The 23504-nt window shown below is 34.2% G+C and overlaps 2 protein-coding genes across 7 annotated transcripts in view; one reads left to right on the top strand and one right to left on the bottom strand.

Moving 5' to 3' along the window:
* The first annotated feature begins 924 nt into the window (after window positions 1-924).
* On the top strand, window positions 925-8440 carry LOC144355646 (mitochondrial import inner membrane translocase subunit Tim13-like). The gene is made up of 3 exons (XM_085505429.1): window positions 925-1137; window positions 2307-2375; window positions 8198-8440. Exons 1-3 carry the CDS (start codon window positions 1018-1020, stop codon window positions 8297-8299), a joined length of 291 nt encoding a protein of 96 aa, XP_085361555.1. The 5' UTR covers window positions 925-1017; the 3' UTR covers window positions 8300-8440.
* Window positions 8441-13050: 4610 nt separating this feature from the next.
* LOC100372798 (SH3 domain-containing kinase-binding protein 1-like) overlaps window positions 13051-23504 on the bottom strand; it is a 54430-nt gene continuing 43976 nt past the window's right edge. For 2 of the 6 annotated variants that reach the window (XM_085504901.1, XM_085504899.1), the window contains 6 exons: window positions 22745-22802; window positions 20181-20243; window positions 17333-17467; window positions 16820-16929; window positions 16007-16111; window positions 13051-13360 (listed from right to left, as the gene is read on the bottom strand). In XM_085504901.1, the coding sequence (XP_085361027.1) occupies window positions 13091-13360; window positions 16007-16111; window positions 16820-16929; window positions 17333-17467; window positions 20181-20243; window positions 22745-22802 (741 nt within the window). In that variant the 3' untranslated portion in view covers window positions 13051-13090. The remainder of the gene's footprint in view (window positions 13361-16006; window positions 16112-16819; window positions 16930-17332; window positions 17468-20180; window positions 20244-22744; window positions 22803-23504) is intronic. The other 4 variants (XM_085504900.1, XM_085504903.1, XM_085504902.1 and 1 more) reach the window with 4 other exon arrangements.

Consider the following 23504-nt stretch of genomic DNA (forward strand, 5'->3'; position numbering starts at 1 on the left):
CTCAATATGTGTCTGCAATAGGAGGTGTTTTTTTTGTCAATATGTCTGTTCCAGGTGGTACTGAATTTACATTGGGTATGGTTTGCCAATGTGCTGCCAGCCCTGGGGGCCTATTATTTTTTTTGCAAGAATGCACATGGTGTAAGGTTTTAATATAGAGTGACCCCCGGTTGTAAAACACAGTACCCAGTCAAGATTATTATAATCTATACTCACTCCAGACCCGTGATCATAAAATCAATAATACTAGTTTCATACAATGACTGTGATAAACTCTTTAATTTAGGCGTCATTTTTTCGAACATTTCAATCTTTCCTGGCGCCTAATTAGAGTATAATTTTAGTTTTATCGTAGTTATTAGCCTGACATGCAGGCGTGAGTGGCGCCCTCGCCGGCAGAACGGTATCATACATCACTGTGTTGGATTTGGAGCATCGCGGAGGGCGCAATTCACGCGAAAGTGGCAGGCTACGTAGTTATTGACGCCAAGAGCAGGATGTCTATTATGCTTTAGTGTGAATGGGTAAACTGCGTTTCGACAATGAGCTCTTATCACCATACACAATGTTAAATTATTCTTAAAATGCTCAGTTTATATTTTGAAAACACCTAATTTCTTGATTTAAAAAAATCATGCTGTTTTTCCATCAACATCAAAGCCAAAAGATCGTACTACAACATCCGCAAATCCCTTCCGTGCTGAGTTCATTAACATTAACATATTTAAATGAGCGTTAGTCCGTATCCTGTGTGTTCCGATAAACCACGGTTACTAAAAAAGATTTAGTAACCGTGGATAAACCGAAAGTGCAGTAATCCCGCCGCATGTGCCCGCTCACGGTAGAAATTATATAAACTTTCTTCTTTACAGAAAACTCAATGCAAGTAGCGCCCTCTATTTATCACTCGATATGCGCGTGCGTGGTGACATATTTGAGGTCAAACTGCCGGGTGCACGTTTTTCTCACAGTATATTTATCAAAGTTGAATTCGTGCTTGTTTCCAACGGTTAGAGGATGGATTTCTCAGGCTCGGCACCACCACCAGGAGGGAAAATTGGTACTGCAGAACGAGAACAGATGATGGACCAAGTTAAATCACAGTTGGCAATCGCAAATGCCCAAGACTTGTTACAGGTCAGTCCACCATGGTTCAGTGCCTGGCAATGGCTCAGGGTTGAATCATTGAGAATCCACACGTCCACCATTTGGACTCGTGTGCTCCTTGAAAAACATCTTATCTGGCCGAAATTATGTATGTTTAAATCATCAGAGTAGCCGTGACTTTCATAAAAGATTGTTCATGATAATACATGTTTGAAAGCCGTTCATTGCTCAGAGTTGACAACCCCCCCCCCCCCTTCCAAATTTCAATTAGATCGGCTACGATATACCATGGACGTACTAGAGATGAACGCTGCAAATTTGATACTGAAAAATGGGTTACGGGCATAACAGATTGTTCAACCAAATTTATCATGTATGTAACCAAGACAGTGCTGTGGTGTTGAAAGTTTATAGTTACCAAATATGGATGCCATGAATGACCTGATACATAAATTCATGTCTTTGATTGGATAGATGCTTGACCCTGTGTCAGAAAAAAGAGATGAAGCTCATAGTTGTTGCATAATTTTGAATTTCTGATTGCATCTAAAGTATTCCAACAATGAATTGGCATTATATATTTTTAGGAAAAACAAGGTATTTTTTTTCGCTGAGGCTGATTTGTATCCCATCAATTCGCAGTCATATTTTGTTCAAAATATTTTTACTACCGTTTTAGTTTATTCAGTATTTTTCTTTGGAGCACTAAAAGATTGCCCACAGGCTGAAACATCGCCCTTGGACAATCTTTGCAGCTGGTGATGTTTCAGATAAATATGGTAATTCTCATCCAAGCAAAAAAAAAGTGTACATTGTTTAAACCTAATTTAAATCAAAATTGACACATTCTTATCATCCATCAGAATTACCACATTTCTCAGTTAAAATTACAGATTTACTTGTCAAGGTGACAAGTAGGTTTCAGTGGTCTGTCCTAGTATTTTTATGAATAGCATACTGTAAAACCATTTATTTTCATTGGTATTTAATTTCACTATTTTAATGTTTCGAGCAATTTCACTTGGGTTTAATTTCACAAGCTTGGCATAGAAACATCAAGTTTTAATGTTATTTTACATGTTTACAAGAATATAATTTAATTTAGCGAATTTTGCTTATCTGTTAAAATATCAAAATTAAAAACCAGTGAATATTTATTTCATTTACTTGAATTGCATCTCTCGAATTGTCCATTTCAGAAAATGTCCGATAAATGCTTTAAAAAGTGTGTTACAAAACCAGGGACCTCATTGGATAATTCAGAACAGGTGCGTATTATTGTTAGTTTCAGAGATTTCAGATAAGTTTTTTGCTAGAGCTTCTGATTATTCAAATTTTCTTGTCAATATGACATCATTACCCAGCATGCATTTTTAGTATCCTGTGATTGGCTTGCTGCAGTTTAGACAAAATGCAGATGACAATTGCATTAATGGTTTTGTTTTTATTCAGAAAATAATCTATTTTAAATATAATTTTACATGAAAATATAGGAATGTTGTCAATTTATTAGTCAAACCTAAAATTTGAGTGGAGATCTGTGAGCAGCAAATATCAAATATTTGAACCATACTATGACACTACAACAAATATTCCCTGTTTGCAGTAGTTCCGGAAAACGGTTGCCTGTCGTTTCAATAATATTAACCAATTGAACAGTCAACTTTTGTCACCTACATCATTTTTTGCACATTTTTTCCAAAATACCACAAAATACTTAAGATTTGGCAGGTAAAATTAAGCCATCCAAAGGGTTAAGTAATTAATCTGGATAGTGCTAATGAGTACACAACATTTTGTCAGATATTAAATAAATAAGTTTATTCTCCTTATTATAACCAATACAATAATAGAATCAAAAACTAAAGACAATGCAAGAACATAAGTGAGAATAGGATCGGAAAATAGCCGTCAAGTGACTGCTAATCTAGTCCGTTCCCATCTTCTTAAATAAATAGTCATAATAATTAAGTATTAGGGCTAGTTAAAGAAATAGCGAAAACAAATATATATATATAAATAAATATATAGATATGTATATACATTTTATGTACAAGAAAACAGCAAGTTCACTAAGTATACAAAAGATATTTTTTGTATTCTTTTTTGAATATGTTTCTCGACTGTATAGATCTAATATGAGTTGGAATTGTGTTCCATATTTTCGGGCCAATATATTTTATAGAAAATTTACCACATTTTTTCTTAACTTTGGGGAGAGAAAGATTACATTTGTAGTTTTGTCTTGTGTTATAATTATGTTTGATCTGCGGGAAGTAGTTGTGGAAATTGGTGGTAATCTATCATAAATTACATCATGCACTAAGGTTCCAATTTGTAGAGAATGTTGTTTATAAATATCTAAAATGCCTAATTGTTTAAACAAAGGTGCTGAGGGTGTATTGTAATTTTTAAAGGCGATAATACGAACATTGCGTTTTTGTATACGTAAAATGTTTTGCAGGTGACACTGATATGTATTTCCCCAAACCTCTAATCCATAAGAAATGTTGGGAAGAATAAATGTGTTGTATAACATTATTAATACTGTCTGTGGAACTAAAAATCTGAGCTTGAAAAATATACCTGCTAATTTACTGATTTTTTTCTTTACTAGTGATATATGATTTTTCTATGTCAGATGTTTATCCATAGTAATTCCAATGTAATTAATACTACAGGGTTCACCTAATTGGTCACCTTTAAGATTGAATTCACCCTCAGTTTTGATTTTTTTATGTGTATTGGCAATAGACATGTAATTTGTTTTATCGGAATTGATAGTAAGTTTGTTTGCATCACACCACAATACCACCTTTTGAAATTCACAATTCTGAGCGTTTATGTTGATTTGGTTAGATTTGTTTTGAACTGTGTGACAAATATTGGAGTCGTCAGCATATAATCTGAAGTTAAAATGGTCAGTGGATTGTGGTATGTCATTTATATATAACAAAAATAGTATGGGCCCTAGAATGGAACCTTGGGGTACTCCACATGTAATTGGCAATGTTTGGGACTTAGTGGTATAAATACAAACATACTGATTTCTTGCTGTCAGATAACTTTTAAACCAGGACAAGGCAACCCCCCCCCCCCTTATACCATAATGTTCAAGTTTTGCAATTAAGATACTGTGGTTCACTGTATCGAATGCTTTCGAAAAATCTATAAACATTCCAATTGTGGCATTACCCTCATCCATTTCAAATAGCAACTATTGAATTAAGCTAATGAGTGAAAGTTTGCAGCTATATTTTTCCGAAAGCCATATTGGTGTTTGTACAGTATAATATATTTTTGTAAGTAATTCATCAGGCATTTATTTACATTTTTTTCTATAATTTTACTGATGATTGGTAGGATAGAGATTGGTCGAAAGTTCCCCAGATTAGATGTATTACCTTTTTTATAGAATGGGATGACTCGGGCTATTTTAAGACAGTCTGGAAACTGTCCTGTGGAAATTGATAAGTTTGTAATGTAACATAATGGCTGCAAAATTTCTCTCATAGCATGCCTTACCAGTTTTGCACTGATTCCCTCCCAACCTGTCGCTTTGTGAAGATCTAACCTGATAATTTCAGTTTGGATATCATGAACAGTTACTAGGCGTAGGAACATTGATTGGGTAGTTCGTTCCCCTAGAAAGTTGTAGAAAATGTTATTATTATTTGAAGTTATTTTATTGGCTAACTTTTCGCCAATTGTAACGAAAACCTCATTAAAGTCATTCGCAATATTTTCTAAATCTGTGTGTATAATTGGTGCGCCCTTATAATCCAGCTTGACTTCTTTTGGTATAACTAATTTTGGTTTGGTTTTGCCAATGAGTTCATGCTGGTTGGTAAAAATATAAACAAATGATGCACAGTGAGATGATCTATAACAGAAAGCAATACTTTTACATCCCTACTTCTAACAATATAAGGGACAGACTTCAATCATAGCCCAAAAATATTTAAAAAATGCAATCTGACAAGTGCGAGTAGGTCCAATGAAACGATTTTTTTGTCTGGCCTAACTTCGTCAAAGCCCAAGCAACTCAATTTATTTTTACTCTCTGGAACACTTTATTCACCGACTGCTGTATAGTTGCTTACTGGCTGCAGTTAAGAATGCTGTACACGTTTTTTTGCTTTGAAACCCAAAATTCTACTTTTTTGTATTTTTCAATCTTGGACCACAAAGAGCAAACACTCAGTAGGAAGAAAAGTGATTTGGATGTTTTTATAGGGTGTAAAAATCAATTTTTGTTAATTAAAAACAAAAGCACATGTCATTGATTTGAAAGCTATGTTTTAATTAATCAGCCAAAGACATAATAGACAGATAATTTGCATAATAGTCACCACCCAAAGCAAATATAAACAGTCTCTTGCATTCAGTACAAGTTCAGACTAGTAATACAAGTATAATTTCGTTGAATTTCTTGCTCTTCAAGCAGTCGACTATGAAACCGTCTTGGGGTCAACTATGACAGTGACGAAAGAAAACGAATCCAAAGAAATTTGGAGAAGAACGTCGACAGTATGTAAAGCGATTATTATTAAAATTTAATCATAGAAGGTACTAACGTTAGTACCTTCCACGATTTTATCGACCAGACCATGGAGGTATAAACAGAAGGTAGAAAATTTGAGCACTTGGCAGACTTAGTTTTCGTGAGCAAATTACGTGTCATGGTCTCCAACCACAATGAGTCGGAAGTGAAACACTTGGCCACACCACCGTCCCTCAACACGTGGCCACACGTAAAGCCTGAGACAAGCAGCTGTAAAAGAAAACGTACGCGTATGTGTGTGTGAGAATCCTTGTTTTACCTGTTTTATTTTCTTAATCTTCACATTCTCAATAAATAACTTGACGGATTCAATTAAATTAGATTTGTTGTAACTGATATAGAAAGTGAACTGAATGTAAGATACCGGGAGTAGTCCCCGCCAGCGGTTGTTTCCGTACTATGCATTACGCGTTGAAGATGGAAGAAGAATCTTCACACTAATTTTGTCACAACAGTTTTGGGAACTAAAAAACGGAAAACTCGATTTATGGCAAACAGGTTATTTCACAAATCTACAAAATAATAACACAAAAGCAAACCAACTGAAAATTCACCGCCCGATCGACAGAGAACATTAAACCCAAGCGATCGCAACTCCCGATTCAGTTCAGTACTCGCTGTGACTTCTCTCACCTCCATTGCCATTCAAATCAGATAATACAGATCTTCGTCGAGACATCTCGCGTTGTAAAAACAAATCTTGGAAAGAAAACTACATGTAGTTGACTCTCGTGGTGCGTTCAGCCATGGTTACTGGTTCAGCAGCGGAGCAAGAGAATGACCTTCCATGGAGGGCAATGTATGGTAATGAGTCTTCCAGAAAAGGAGTGTCTCCTCCCACAACTTAATAATGAATATGTAAATCATGACGTCATTTTGGCGCGACTTTGTCACGTCGTGAAACAGTGTTTCCTATTGGATTCGGGAGCATAATTTCGTACTTTATAACCAATTGCGACCACGCATATCCACACATCTGCGTGATTATGACAGACAGATACCATGACTAGTCGTTATGAGTTTGTTTTGATCCAAGGGACAAACGGATTTTGAGTTGGTCGACGATACGTTGCTGCTCAGTTGTTTTTGCCGTTTTCTTGGTTAAACAAAACAGCGATTCACAGCAACTGCAGGCCTTTGATCTTGAGTTCTAGTGGACACATTATACTAATTTTTCGCACAGACACTCTTCGATATGTTCCCTCTCAAGTGGCGCTGGGATTTTTCTATTTTCCTATTTGTTTCGAAATTACGTTATAATTTCTGAATACCGGAAAGAACAAGATCGCATTGTTTTTTCAAGATGGCTAAATTATTATTTCTTCTCCAACTATCATGTAGATATATATCTCAATCAACGCAGAATGGTGGTGAGCGTCGTCTGAAAAACTGTTTTGTTGCCAATGTTCCACTAAATTCGTTTATTCATTGGTTCAATTATTTTTTTACCGAAAATGGCTTCTGTGTTTACACACAGATCACGTGACTTTACACGTCCATACACACACTTATCTTGTCAATTTCATATTCAGTGTGAAATAGGCTTTCCATCAATATATAGCTTTGTGTGGTTCAGTAAATATTTTGTATGAAAATATCAGTTCAGAAAATCAATACCAAAAACGTGTACAGCATCCTTAACGCTTAAACGGTCACTTCCAGTTAAGCCTAATCTCACAACAAATTTACTTTCTGGATTAAAATTACAAATGGATAACAAAAGATAGATTAACTTTGTAAACAACGTAAACAATAGTGTCCCATGATTCTTTGGTGTAATCCATGGCGTTGAGTGGTTCCCTTTAATATTCACCCAAACTAATGTCTAAATTTAAAATGTTCACAGGAGTGACCATCACACACAATTTGTAATCAGTATAACATGTAATGTGAATAAGCACATCGAGTAAAAGAAGCATGTGTCTGTTATGCACAAAGCCCTATTTCATTCAATAATTCTCAATATAAATACAGAATTTTTGGCAGCAAATGTGACATTTGACCTTTTGAGGTTGATCTAGTTGGTATTTAAAATACCAAATACGCCTTGTTTCGCTGAAAAAGAAAACAAATTCAAATAAACTGAAAGTTAAAGCGGGGAGTCGTCACTTGCACATGCGTCAGATTTGTAGTTGCTTACTAGCTGTAGTTAACGCTTAATATTCGCCCAAACTAATGCTGAAATTTAAAATGTTCACAGAAGTGACCATCACACAGATCACATCAGATGGCCATAGTGTGTCATTGTTTACAAACAAGCGTCTACCCATGAGCCTTTGTGTTTTTAGCGCGTGTTATCGTCGCTTGGAACTCGATACCCGTGCATGCGCATGTAAAGACCCTCTCGCTTTAAAGCTGACATAATTTTGAGGCAAAATGTCATGAAAACCATTACATGTTTGTTGTTTTCGTTTGATGCAAAGTGCCAAACAGAGTGGAAACATTCCAGACTCAAACACTCTTGGAAGCAAGATACTGTGAATTGTATGACTGTTACTGATTTATTTTTCACTTTTAACCTTGCAGAAATGTATAGCCATGTGTATGGACCGATACATGGATGCCTGGAATGCAGTGTTTAAAACGTACACAGGAAGACTACAGAAAGAACGGGGATTTTCTTCATAGAATTTATTGACATTAGTTACCTATTAGCAGTCTGCATGCAAACAATGGCTGTGTTTTCGTCCAAGAGGAATATGAATATAAATCATTTTTTATTAAAACTGGAAACTGGCTAATTTTGTTATTTCAGCCAGTGGAAATATATACAGTGACAGTATGGCGTGTTATCAATTTTATATTCCATATATGAAACATGTCATTGTACATTGTTGTACGCTCCATATATGGCATGCAACAATGTTGTATATTCCATATATGGCATGCAACAATGTTGTACGTCCCATATATGGCATGCAACAATGTTGTACATTCCATATATGGCAACAAACAATGTTGTACATTCCATATTTGGCAACCAACAATGTTGTACGTTCCATATATGGCATGCAACAATGTTGTACATTCCATATATGGCATGCAACAATGTTGTACGCCCCATATATGGCATGCAACAATGTTGTACATTCCATATTTGGCAACCAACAATGTTGTACGTTCCATATATGGCATGCAACAATGTTGTACATTCCATATATGGCATGCAACAATGTTGTACATTCCATATATGGCATGCAACAATGTTGTACATTCCATATATGGCATATTGTGTGCAATACAGTTGAAATTCTATATATGGCAACCAACAATGTTGTACATTCCATATATGGCATGCAACAATGTTGTACATTCCATATATAGCATATTGTGTGCAACACAGTTGAAATTCTATATATGGCAATCAACAATGTTGTACATTCCATATATGGCATGCAACAATGTTGTACATTCCATATATGGCATGCAACAATGTTGTACATTCCATATATGGCATGCAACAATGTTGTACATTCCATATATGGCAACCAACAATGTTGTACATTCCATATATGGCATGCAACAATGTTGTACATTCCATATATGGCATATTGTGTGCAATACAGTTGAAATTCTATATATGGCAACCAACAATGTTGTACATTCCATATATGGCATGCAACAATGTTGTACATTCCATATATGGCATGCAACAATGTACATTCCATATATGGCATGCAACAATGTTGTACGTTCCATATATGGCAACCAACAATGTTGTACATTCCATATATGGCAACCAACAATGTACGTTCCATATATGGCATGCAACAATGTTGTACATTCCATATATGGCATGCAACAATGTTGTACATTCAATATATGGCATGCAACAATGTTGTACATTGCATATATGGCATAGTGTACAACACAATTGAAATTCTTTATATGGTTTCCAACAGTAAGAACAAAGATTTTCTTCATAGAACTCTTAATTCATTGACATTAGTTATTAGCAGTCTGCATCTCCTTCCAAAAGGAACATATTTTTTTTTTTACGGAAATCTTTCAGCCAGTTGAAATATATTCAGTGACACTATGACATGTAACTGTTGTACGTTCCATATATGGCATGTAACAATGTTGTATATTCCATATATGGTGTGTAACAAAATAATGTATTCTATTAGGTAGTATGTGTATCACATTGGTCAATGAGAACCCAGCTATATTGTCAAATACATTCTTTGAAAAGGTGATCAGATTTTAATTGTCAAATCAAAGAAAGCTTAGAACTCTCGTGTGCTGGGAGAGTATTTGAGACACATTAAACATTAATTTGTAATTACTTGTGCTTGAGATATTCGTGGAAAAGCTGAAAACTAATTATGCAAATCAGGAAATTAAAATGAACAGATTTGAGTGTAAAACTAATAAGTTCTGCACAATGTAACAGACCATCTATGTACCAAGTTTCATTGAAATGTGATTAGTACTTCAGATGTCAGTAGAAAAGCCGGAAATTAACTAATCATTATGCACACATATTTATCCCAAAACACATCAAAAACCGATGTATGGTTCTTGCGATATCAGTGGAACAGGCGGACACACACTAACTGCAAAGACTCCCATTGCGTGCTTTGCAAAAGGGAGTCAAAACTCTACCTAATTATTTGTGCCAGTATGCTGCCCTCTATAGTCAAAATTCTTCAGATAAACTGCCACATTTACATGCATGAAAATCTCAAACTTTTTTTTTTGTCAGAGGTACCACCCATTTTGTCCAAAGATTATTGCAATATAGTTAGTTGTGATTTTGAACGGCAATCTTAGTTTCTAAATTTTGATGCAACTGTAGTATTGCAAGACAAGTGTCATTAAAACAACAATATTAACACAGGACAAACTAGTTTCATTTTTGCAATGAATATAATTCTTATAGTCGTACACAAATTATTTACAATTTTCATTTACAACTCCATATATCTACAAAAGAATTTATAATATCCCAGATTATTTATAAAGAGCCAGTTTGGAAAAAATATCCCACGATGCCCAGGCTGCATCATGGGAAAAAGTTGATTTGCTATGGAATGATTCTAAAAAGTTCAATATTTTCAACAGAAGACTCACTGAACGATAAATTCCACTGGAATGCATAGAAACACAAAGATAACATCAACAGAACAAACACACAAGTTCAGTAAATATAAATTGATTCTAACGCATTGGTTGTGAAAATCCCAGAGTAGGTATTCAATTCATGTTGCAGGGCCATATAAGTGAACTGGTTGCATAATTATCCATACCACGGGGCTAATTAAATAAGAATACCATATATTAAAACATGCAGAACAAAATATAAATGAGAATCAAAAAACATTAAATTCATTAAATTACAATCTACATTCAGTATGTAAATGACTTAAATTATTAAAAATAAATAGGTACACTTTTTATCTATAGTGGAATTGTTCAATAACAAAGTTGATTACTAGAATATTGGTGCTACAGATTAATATTTCCCTGGAATGCCAATTAGAAATAGGAGTAATAATTAATTACGTACTCAGGAAATCGTTAATGTGACCACTGAATAACACAGTGCCAAGAACATGTTAACACAAACCCTTTCTTGAAATACCTGGGTCAGTATGTAAATACAGTGCATACATATAGACAATATATTAAATGGAGTCTACTACAGGTATATAATGCAAGATTCCTATAGTAGATTATTGTCTCAAGTTCAAATCAGAAAGGGTTATACAACTGCTGCATTCATGAGATAATGCAATATCTGCGATAACACAAAAAATAACACAATAAGCAACTCTTACCATACTGCTATAGTAAAAAAATTACTAAATAAGGTCCCATCTAAATACTAACCTAACCACCACTAATAACCATGCAAAATGGAATATAAGATTAACAATACACTATAAAAATAATCAAGGGGTGACACTCCTATGAAGAGTCTATTTAACTATAAGGCACTACTGTATGTATAACCAGTATCACCGATTCACCTACGATGTCTAATTGTTTAAATATCATACAAGACACATTTTTCGTGACATTCTGCAAGGTACTGGCAAAATTACGCTGCTATAAAGATTTCACCGTTTCTTTATACATGCATGGGAGTCAACAACTTTTAGTGAAGACGAGTAGACTGTAAATGCAAACGTCCCCTTCCCGTCGTCACGAATATCTTCAAATTGCTACAGTTTACATTACAGTATGAACGTGGAGCAGTTAGTACAGTTCCCAGAATGCAACATCATACAGTTTGCATGTGTAGTTTGTATAGGTAGTATTGCATTGTGGGAAAGCATACTCTACTGCTGCTGTAATTTATCGTGCATGCGATTCATTCACCAGTGTCGTTACCACCACTGATTGACTTGTACGTGTGGACCATGAACAACTGGTGTGTACAGTGTTGCGTTGACCTCTGTGTCAACATGAGAATATCGCAAAGTTTGTGCAAAGGCAGAAAGGCAGTGATGGTACCAAGCGATAGTCAGTGCTCCCTTTACCGCCAAAGTGCATAATTTGCGATATTTTCGTGATCACATTGAAATAAACATAGGACCAGGCATGTAGAGTTTCATTGAATCATTGAATGCTCAATACTTTTCACTGGCATTTTGGATTGTTATAATTCACTACATTATGACTACAAGCAAGAATAGATGTATAATAAAACATACCTACACTGCACGTCGTTATCACACCGTCTTTTTGCATACTTTGCAGTATTTTCATAATAACCTCGTAATGCTTCATCTCTTAACTAAGCCAAAGACTTTACGCACATAAAGGGACAGTGTCTCCATAATTGTACATGTGCCAAACAACTGACCAGCACGACACAAAATTACTCACTTTTATGTAAAAGCACAACTAGTTTTTAGCAGATCTCTAAACGTTGACTGTAATCTAAATGTAAAGATACATTGTTGTGCGAGCCTTCCCTATGTACATACACAGTTCTGATGTCAGTGGTGTTTTTAACCTTCATCACTTCCTCAACATATACTATCTTTCATGTCACTGACAAAGACACTGTCCCTTTAACCTTTAAGTGAGAGTTGCTCCATTGCTGGACAACAAGCATAATTAACATAACTTCACGTGCACACCAGGAATTGATTTAACACCATATTCTGCTTTCCCAGGGGCACAATGTATAATAAATTCACTTATTTTCTCATTGGGACTCACTACACAAAAATGCCAAGGCAATCCCTGGTGCTACTTTTATAGGAAAATCTTTGGTATCAACACTGTGCATTCAAATTATTGTGTAATACTTATCTAGACCTGCCTACCTTGACTACCCCTCTCCAAATCTATTCTAACTAATCCATCATTTTGTGTAAGTGGAAATTGCATATAAAGTGGATTATTTAATAGGAAGCACAAAGTTTAAAGAGGATTAATTATATTAAGCCGCACTCGGATTATCTACTTCATTACAAGTTTCTTAAGCCGATCCAGCTCAACTTGCATTGTCATTCGTTGTTTTTTCTCCTCGTCAATCTCCGACAAAAACTCTCGCCTCAATGCGTCCATGCTTTCCTTCATGCTCCTCAACTCTTCTCTTAACTCATGTATGATCTCAGAATCGCCGTTAGATTCAGCATGGTTCATTAACCGGCTTCCACTGTCGCCGCTTCCTGGCTTAGTAACCGCCGTGCTGGTGCTGTTAGGTCGTGGCGCTTTACTCTGGGCATGCTAATAAAGGAAACAGTTTTAATAGTTTTTAATTTCACATCAAGAGAGCTTCAGACGGAAAAGATGATCAGCAGCTCAGTAATATATGCATAATAATATTATGGGATGCATCAATGTCAATCACTGTAAAATACTTTATTTTCGCTTGGAATTAATTTTCGCTGACGGGATGATTCAATGAAAATAAAATTCAGCGAATATACCTTTTTTCCTACATTTTACATGTCAAAAATCATTCAAAATAAATTCCATACAAAACACCCAACAAGTCTTTTCAGCGAGATTTAATTCCAGCTAAAATAAAGTATTTTACATTACACAACTGATTGTGGCTTCTGTTGTTTACTGTATTTGCTCTATCATGTACTTATGTAAATGATGGAAGTGCATCTGGTAAATACACTTATATTGTAGATAGACCGAATACAATATTTTTCCAAATATAAAAGCTCACAATCCCACAGAATCAGTTCTCAAATGTCACGTTATTAGATTAAAATTTTCAGAACTTTTAGAGTATGCATGGAGATCTCTACATTTCTTTGTAGGTGGGTTGTCATGAGAACATTTTTCAGGACCAGATCCTATTCAAAAAGTAATAGAGGATCGCTTGAAGCATGTATTCCTAAGTACCTGGTCATGATGTAGCTTCTACGAATGTAGACAGCGAAAATTAATTTACACCTCCAAGGTGATGATTATGTACAAATTATGTAATGTGCCCATTTAATCCCTCAAGACTCCATTATAATTAGAATATGAACACCTTAATAACATGAAAGACTATGATGACCATACCCACATATTGCTTGACTCTTTTCACCACCAGTTTCCTATTTACATCGAAAATTCAAAAATAGTCAGCAGAAAATTGGGACAAAAATAGCCAAATTGTTAGTAAAAACTGAAAGTTGACTCAAATTTTGTCTGCTGGTCCCAAAATTAGGGTTCGTTTCCAGAAATATTAAAAAAGTGCAGAAAAAAAATGGACGAGAAAGTCTGGTGGTGAAAATACCTACTATGATGCCCCCACAATACAAAGCACATAAAACATGTAGTATATAACTAGAATACTTTATTTTCGCTGAAGGGATGATTCTGTGAAAATAAAATCCAGCGAATATACTTTTTTCCCTATATTTCACATTAAACTCAGCGAAAAATCAGTGAAAATAAATTCCAAGCAAAACACCCAAAAAGCCTTTTCAGCGAAAATTAATTCCAGCGGAAATAAAGTATTCCACAGTATTAGACTTACACAGTCCCTTGTTTATTTTTTCATGTGATATGCAAATTACACCAATGTGTGATGTCATTGAAACACTCAATAATATTAACAGCAAGGGAACCCCTGCAAGGGTCACAAATCCTTTGTTTTTTCTTTGTAGTAACCTGATTTTCGTGCCGACTCGGCTTTCGCCATTTATACACTCCCATAACATGTTATTTTATTGAAAAAACAACAAAAAATAAACAAGGGACTACACACGTTGTTTCACTAATAACCTCTATATTCAAAAGTAAATCCATTCACTTAGTGTTTTGGTTGATGTGTTCAAGTATGGACAAACATAAACAATGTTGTAACATATATAACATGTAACGTACGACTGGATTGGCGATGAATTTAGTTGGTTTGGGGGCACGCTATCTATATAGCAACTCCAAAAACATGGAATTTTAATTTTTAGTGGTTCTCATTTTTTTTTAATTAAAATAAAAATGTCAGTCACATTTTCACTGCTTACTTCACGTTTAACATTCATATCAAAATTCAACACAGAGGGCGCTGTCACAAAATATGATGTAATGTTTTTTTTAATATCGCCCTCAGTGTCAGAAGTGGAGTAAAGGTTTGCAAAATTGAGCAAGCTCCCAAAAAAAAAAAAACATAGCACAACTATCACAACCATGTCTGTTGCGAATCTATGTATTAAATAATAATTAAAAATTCAAAGCGGAATAATGATGTACTCGACAATGAGGTGATCATAAATACATAACAAAATTAATAATATTCATGTTCCTCAATTATTACTACATGTACTGTATTAATCACAGCGTATCACAAAACATGAATTGTGTAAAAGTTCCTGAATAATACAGAAATATATGTAAAGCAAAATTTGATATAAAATACTAGACAACTACTTAAGAATGATTTATACTATATAATGAAAATAACATTTGGGCAAGATAAATGTCTTTATTGTGTACACTATAATATTCCTATGTCTAATGACAACTTTTTATTTCAGCCAAATTTAACCCATATATTGAAAAGCAGACTAGTCATACCAAAATTTAAACGGTTTGACATTTTATAGTGACTGGTCAGTCTGAAGAGGATCACATCAAATTTGTTCAGGTTATTGTAATCACAAAGACAAGTAAAATTTCACCAACAGCTTGAAAAATATACATACAACACATACCGAAATTTAAACTTGGTCGAGATTTCAAACTGGTTAATAAAATATCCAAGTTTGCAAAAGATTGAGTTATTGCAACCACAAGAAAAAGTTTCAAAGCAGAGTTAATAAGGACAGACATTTATTCCTATATACTTCTCCCTTCATCTTTGATGATACAAGTAAGGTAATAATTTTGATATAATAATGAGATGAGTGATGGAATGTGACTTACAAGATGAGGTGGATCGTTGTTCTTAAAATTGTCAGGTATGGGTGGTCTTTTTGGTCCCTTTTTACTGTCAGACATCCACGCTGGTGAGCCATCTGTCTCTGTGGGCTGTATTGTAACATGGGAGGATCAGAAGAGTTGGTATGAAATGAATCAAGGAGGATGAACTTGAGATTTGATTTTGTTCTCACCAATATTAGAGTGCAACCTTTTTTTAATTATTTATTTGTAATTTTGTATAATAGACATAATTTCTACATTATGCAGATTTATTTTGTAAAAGATTGACTGAATCCATCATTTAGATGGTTTTAAAGGTCCTGAAGAGAAAAATTTAGAGAATCTTAAAAAAATAAATTCAGCACAAATAACACATTTTTTCTCAAAGCCAAATGTTGACACGATCAAAATGATCATTTTTTTGCAAAACATTCAAACTAAATTTGGGTCAGAAAAACAATGGTATTCAAAAGGGATAATGCACATGAATTGCGCCCTCAACAAGTATTTTTCATAGTCATACATACACACTGGAGCAACAACCACCCTAAGGTCCATAAAAAGTTGTCAGGAGTTTGTTGAGATATACAACATCAAAATCGGAAGTTCAAACAAGACTGTCACCACGTTGAAATGCTGTATGAATGTGTCTACAGTTAATACATATGCCACACTTATATGCACACCTTAACCCATCAAACCATTACTGAAATGCAGACACACAGACTAGCAGACAGACTGACTAGCAGACGGATGAACTGACAACACCACAAATGGTATAAGCACACAAAAACCAAAACACATCAATACACTCACTGATCCACCTCGTACACGTACTGAGGGGGGTCTTCTGTTAGGGTTATTGGCCCGAAATTTTGTAGGATGCGTTAATTTCTCTGGAGACGGCTGTACAGCATCGAAGATTTCTGCAAAACAAAAGATGGATAAATTTGTAGGAAAACCACAGATTTGGCCAATATTGAAGTTAGTTGTTTTACATGGCCGTCAGAAGGCCATCTTGGATCACATCTACTGTGAAATAATTTATTTTAGCTGGAATTAATTTTCGCTGAAAAGTGTTTTTGGGTATTTTTGTATGGAATTATTTTCACTGATTTCTGATGAGTTGAATGTTAAATATAGGGAAATGGTATATTCGCCGGATTTTATTTTTACTGAATCATTCCTTCAGCGAAAATAGCGAAAATTAATTCCAAGCGAAAATAAAAGTATTTTACAGTATAATTCTATAAACAAGCACTGAAACTCTTATAACATGATGACAATTAATGCATATAAGTATAAATATTATTCACATCATCAGATTACCTGGTTCTTTAAGTTTATTACTATCACTAGACTGTCCAGGAGGTATAGGTGGTGCCTTCTTTTCTTTTTTTTCTTTCTTCCCTTGAACAGGAAGTTCAGGAAGTTTTGCAGATTTGCCACCCACTGATTTGTCATCTGTGAGTGGTGAAACAGAGTTAGTCAGTTTTATCTGTTTATATTATAATGTATGTCTTTCACAGGGATTGTGATAAACACAAAGCCAAAATAAAAATTTGTTTCTAGTTTTTTTAATATTGCTGGTATTTATATTTTAATTTAAAAATCTCCCGAAGGTTCAGACTTGGCTAAAAAATCACTCATGTTAGGTAGACATAGCACACTCATTCATATGCACTGCAAATTACAACCAGAAACAAACAACTTTTTTGGGGTTAGGGTGGGGTGGGGGTGTAACATAATATGAGGAATATTGTGTTAAAATTAAAACAAAAAAAACATGCATATATTTATGCATCATCATTTATGTAAAACAATGTACATAAAATACTTAAAAAAGTAAAAACATTCAAGAGTCATTGTACAGTGCTTATTTTGAAGTTCTTGTAAACAAACAATGATTGTTACATGTACTGGATACGTAACTTAGGAACCAATATCAAACATGATGTGGTGTAATGTTGACAGGACTTTAATTGTTCATCGGATCACCGTCCCTCAACGATGATCGGATTGACCAATTTGGGAAAAAAAAAATAATCTACATGTTTGAAAATTATGTTACAAGTTATCAAATGTGATGAGTCCATACAATAGTAGGAAAGGAAGCTCGAACAGTAGAAAAGAGGTCACAGCAGAACGACAGACAAACACACAACAGACAGAAACGCATAAACCAATACATACACAGAATTCCTAAAAGATGTGGAAGATATTAGAGAATAAAGTTTGAAAAATGGACAATAAATGCAGTTATCTATTCATACAATAAAGTAAAGCTGTTGCTTCAGTGATCAATCAATATTCCATGAACCAAACTGGGAATAATCCTGAATATTGACCCTCAATGATTTCAATGAGCTTTCTACAGCTTTGTGTAAAAAGCCCCCTTCCCTAAAGCATTTACTATCACCACATGTACCATTCAAACACCAATATAATGAGGTAGCAATCAAAATTTCAATTCAGTAAATAATGTTACTTCCAGACCAGTACTTTTGACTGTGGTGCTGATTAAGTTGTGTTGGGTGGTGTACATACACAATAAACCAGTGCGTCGATAACATGCCATTATATACCAGATTTTGGACTTTGTGATACGAACTATATATGATATTTTTTTTATAGAATGGCCAGAGAAGTGTTACCCAACTTGACTATAAAACTTTGCACAGACATGTGTTTAGAATATTTATACATTTGACTTGCATACACTATAATGTATGAGGAAAACAGTTTGTAGAAATTTCAAAATAAAATTGCAATTGAAAAAATAAAGACTGGGAGCATTTCGTACGTTTGGAACAACTGTTTTTTGTTTTCATTTTGCAAAACACATAAATGGCATACTGTTCATTATAACAATTTTCAAATGGCTGCAGTTGCTCACACGTCCAAGTAATGTATCTTTCATGACACATCTGACTCTGAGAAGTCACATACTAGTGTTCTGATTTTACAGAGTAGGCTCCTAACTGAAAGCAATATTGCTAACTGACTAGCAAATTCGCTCGCTAACATGCTACATTGGTGTTCAAATGGTATAGGTGACAGAATAGTAACATACAAAATCTAACACTATTACAATTTTGTTGTTTTTGAAAACAATTTAAATTATCATACAGATCCATAGCAGGGAAGGTGTTCAGCAATGAAACCACTATGACTATATGTGGCTATGGTTATAATTCTAGTGTGTACGAGGAAGAATTGAATTATGATCTCAACTTAACCCTTTCTTGAAGAAAAAAACGATTTCTACAGTCACATGAAATACAATTATGAATAGAAAGCAAATTAATCAATGGTTCATTTCTGTGAGAATGCACTATGAGATTTATATACAATGTTTCCGTTACCGGTAATTTGAGATCTAGATATATTTACAAACCCCTTTTCATCAATAATATTCAATAAAGAAAAAAAAAATCTTACGTCAACTCCTGCTTAAAGATTAAACAATCTTGGATTTTTTATGATAAATGCATAAGTATGTAAACATGGATAAACAGAGTTAAAGTGTCAGCAATCAGCTGAGATTAGCTAAAATCAGCTAAAATCAGCTGGGATTAGCTGGGGTTAGCTAAAATCAGATGAGATCAGCTGAAATTAGCTTAGATTAGCTGAGATCAGCTAGGGTTAACTGAGCTAAGCCGAGATCAACCAAGATTAGCTGCAGAACATCACAAGACAAAGAATACAAGCAAGAAAAGATAATTATTACATTATAGAGATGCATTATATATTCATTTTTATTAGTTCATTGATAAGATGGCAATCAATAGTTCATGGTATCACTTGTATATGTTGAATAGAAGATATGAAAATAAATTTTCCAATCTAAATTTTGCACTTCGGGGGGGGGGGGGGGGGGGGGGTATAAATTTCTTTTTAATTTAGAACCTAATTGACATAATTCCCCATCCCAGAAAAATGATCAAAATTTTGGAAAAAAAATATAGAAACAAATAATGCATGCTTATTTTGTGAAAAATGACAAAAGTTTACTTCAAATGGTAAAAAGGAAAACATTAACTGATATACATAAAAACAAATGACAACATCACGGGACAATTAAAAAAATAAAGAGGATAGATGGACAATGGACTGATGCATGATGGGTACTGACTACACCAAGGTCAACTAGGGTTAGTGACCCCTGACCCCTTACCTTTACTGAGAAGCAAATGGTCGTTTGGTTTGCTTGGTTTATCTGGCCTGGTTGGTTTTTCAGCTGATGATGCATAATGAACAAATCCAAAATAAAAATGCAATGAAAAAAAAACTTAAACAGAGGGTTACATTTTGTGAAGTGATCTGAACCAAGCAATTATGCATCTACGTTCTGTAATGGAGATTATAAGCATAAAGTGTTCGGTATGCCACAGGGAATACTTTTTCAACTTCTAACCTTATTTGAAAAATGGGAACATGTATGCTTTCATGTATCGAAACATTCAAGCCGCAAACTGGCAAGTTTTTCATAAATGATTTTCATCTACAAAATCAAAACATTCAAATAGGGAGAAGTCCCCAGTCCATCAAATAAATTTTCCAAAATTTAACATTTTTGTAGAAATCTTGATTTACAAAACAGAAAGATTTGTCCTGAATCACAGACAATTTATACATGTAGTTATATTAAAGCAGATTATAGTTCAGAGACAGTGAAGAAGATTTGACTAGAAAGCAACATTATGCCAATAATAAAAATATCCCTTTACAATAAATCAAACTCGCTGCTCAATTTTCGAAGCCTTGCTATTAAAGAGCTTGCCATTCATTTATTGCAAAGGTGAATGTAAACGCACAAAGAATCAGTCTTTCAAAGATATCCATGTTCCATAGCTGTAATCCTATTCGCGTCACCTGTTAAGTACATGCACTGACAGCCATATAACAGAAGACGTACATTTCTCAGCGGGGTTCAGCGTCTTGACTGTCAACCTTTCAACCTTTCGTATAGTATCATTTTTTACGCCAACATTTTGGTTCAACGTTTTTGCCTGTTTTTATGTATTTTTCTATTAATAATTTATAAGTTAATTTTGAACCAAATGGACATGCATTTCTATTGTATATGGCAATTGGGAGTGGGTAATCATAGTCCTTGATAATTATTCAATATAACTAGATGTTTTGAATAAATTATCCTTTCTCAATGACAAATATGCATAGTTACATGTATATTGAATAATTACCAAAAACTATGATTACCGACCACCATTTACTATATATTTATTGGTCCTAGTAGTTTTCCCTGATTTAAAAATACAATCCTACTGGCTGCCTAGAACAACACTTAAAAATATGAAATAGTTGACAAAAACAAAACAAAACAAAACAAAAGTTGACTTTAGGCCAGGAAAAAAAAATTCTCTGTTTCTAGTTTCATGGAAATTTTAAAATGAGGCGGCGAGGCGATTTTTTTCTTTCTTTTTTTGAATACTGAGCTAAAATGGGGGAAATTTGAGACAAGTGAGAGTACAAGCGCATTTTGGAATGCTTTAAAAGGAAAAAAAACGTCAGATATTTTTTTTCTCAGTCTTAGCACATTAACACATTGTCCACAGCACCCACAGATAACTAAAATAAATGGGTGGAAAATAACATCAGCAGAGAACGTGTTAATAGTGGTCTTATTCATGTCTGGCACACTTGAGATACAGAGAACTTAATAGACACTACAACTAAATCAAGAAAATGTGGTAAACTCACTAACCAATATACTACATGTACATGCCTGAGAAAATCACCACGCAAACTAATCTAGCACACAACTACCAATGTAACACTAATCACAGCTAGCTACTAGTAAGAGCTTGAATTTGCAGTAACTAAAAATTATTTAAGCAATTCACATTGAAAAGCATCTGGGTTAGTCTCCCAAAATCCTTAGTTTGGAAAGTTGTAATTTTTGAAAATTTGAAAAATTAATTGGATTATTTTTGACTGTAGCAAATAATTTATTTTCGTAGCATAAATATTAGAATGGTAAATTTTTTGATAATGTCCATTCTTGTTTGATTAACAAAAGCAAAATTTTCAACATCTGACCAAAATATCGATAAAAGCTGAAACTACTGTAGCGGTGACACACATTGTGTACTAGCACAAGGGAAACAAATATTTAAAATCAGCAACAATATATAAAAATATTTTGAAAGTAATCAGGATGATGTTTTCAATGCAAATTGCTGCAGAGTTAGAGAAAACGCATAACAAACAAACGCTGAAATGCAATATTGATTGGACCAATATCACAACAGCTGCATTAGTTTGTCTTAAGGTATATATAAGAAATATTGGAGTTTGTTTCTATATGATGGGTCCTATAGACTAGTGGCAAGCAAGGATGGATATTCATGAATGGACTGCTATTTTTCAGTCAGCAATTCTATGTGGTGTTCCCGTCATATGCCTAGGTACGATGCTAGTAATATCAAATCAATAATTTAGATTTATGCAATTGTGGAATGTTATAATCACTCTTAGGGAAATAAAATATTCTTTGTCTAATGGCTAGTTTGAAAGCAACACATGAATGGATTTCCAATAATCACTTGGCCTCAGTTGGGTGGTTGACCCAATGTTCCCATTAGCATTTTTAAAAGGTACATGTAACTGTCAACAACTGGCCACAAGTATCGTACCTATAGGTGTTAATTGGACAGCATCATGAGTGGAAGAGATTATAGACTTTTCATGTTCTTACAAGGTGATGCAAGTACTTACCAACTGTGGGTTTTGGTTTATTCGGAGGCGGAGGTTTCTTAGGTCTATCTGGTGGAAACTGTAATAAGACAACACATAATTCAAGTGCAATGTTATCCTATAAACTCTAAAATGTCCTGATATAAAGAGTAGTGAAGAAAAAACCAAAGAATGATTTACTGAAGAACATCATCATAAAGCACAAGAATATTTGTTCTGTAAACCGCTTAATTTTCACTGCTAGGACTATTTGCAATTTGGCGATTTTATGGCATTTGTGAAGACCAAATTTTGGAAAGTCGATGACACTCTGTGCGATATGACCCCACAAAAAAATTTTCACTGCTACAAAATTTCATGAATTCCAGATTAATTTTCAAAATTTTTGTGAAATTGAAGCAGTTTTACTTTATATTGAATTGCAGTGTCATGATAAATACTGTAAAATACTTTATTTTCGCTTGGAATTAATTTTCGCTGAAGGAATGATTCAGTGAAAATAAAATCCAGCGAACATACCTTTTTTCCTATATTTTACATTCAACTCATCAATCATCAGTGAAATAAATTCCATACAAAATAAAGTATTTTACAGTATTTGGGGGATAGTTTTAATGATTAGTGCATGATATATTCAGAAAAAAATACAATGTGATACTAAGTCTATTAGAGCAAGAAAGTGCAAGGAACAAGTCAGGTACATTCATCTTAAGGCTATCGTTGTATGTATGAGTAACTTAATCCTTCGACTTATCATGCATGATCAACAGAAAAATATACA

Source organism: Saccoglossus kowalevskii, chromosome 11 (assembly GCF_978046115.1).
Source record: "Saccoglossus kowalevskii chromosome 11, keSacKowa6.1, whole genome shotgun sequence".
NCBI lineage: Eukaryota > Metazoa > Hemichordata > Enteropneusta > Harrimaniidae > Saccoglossus > Saccoglossus kowalevskii.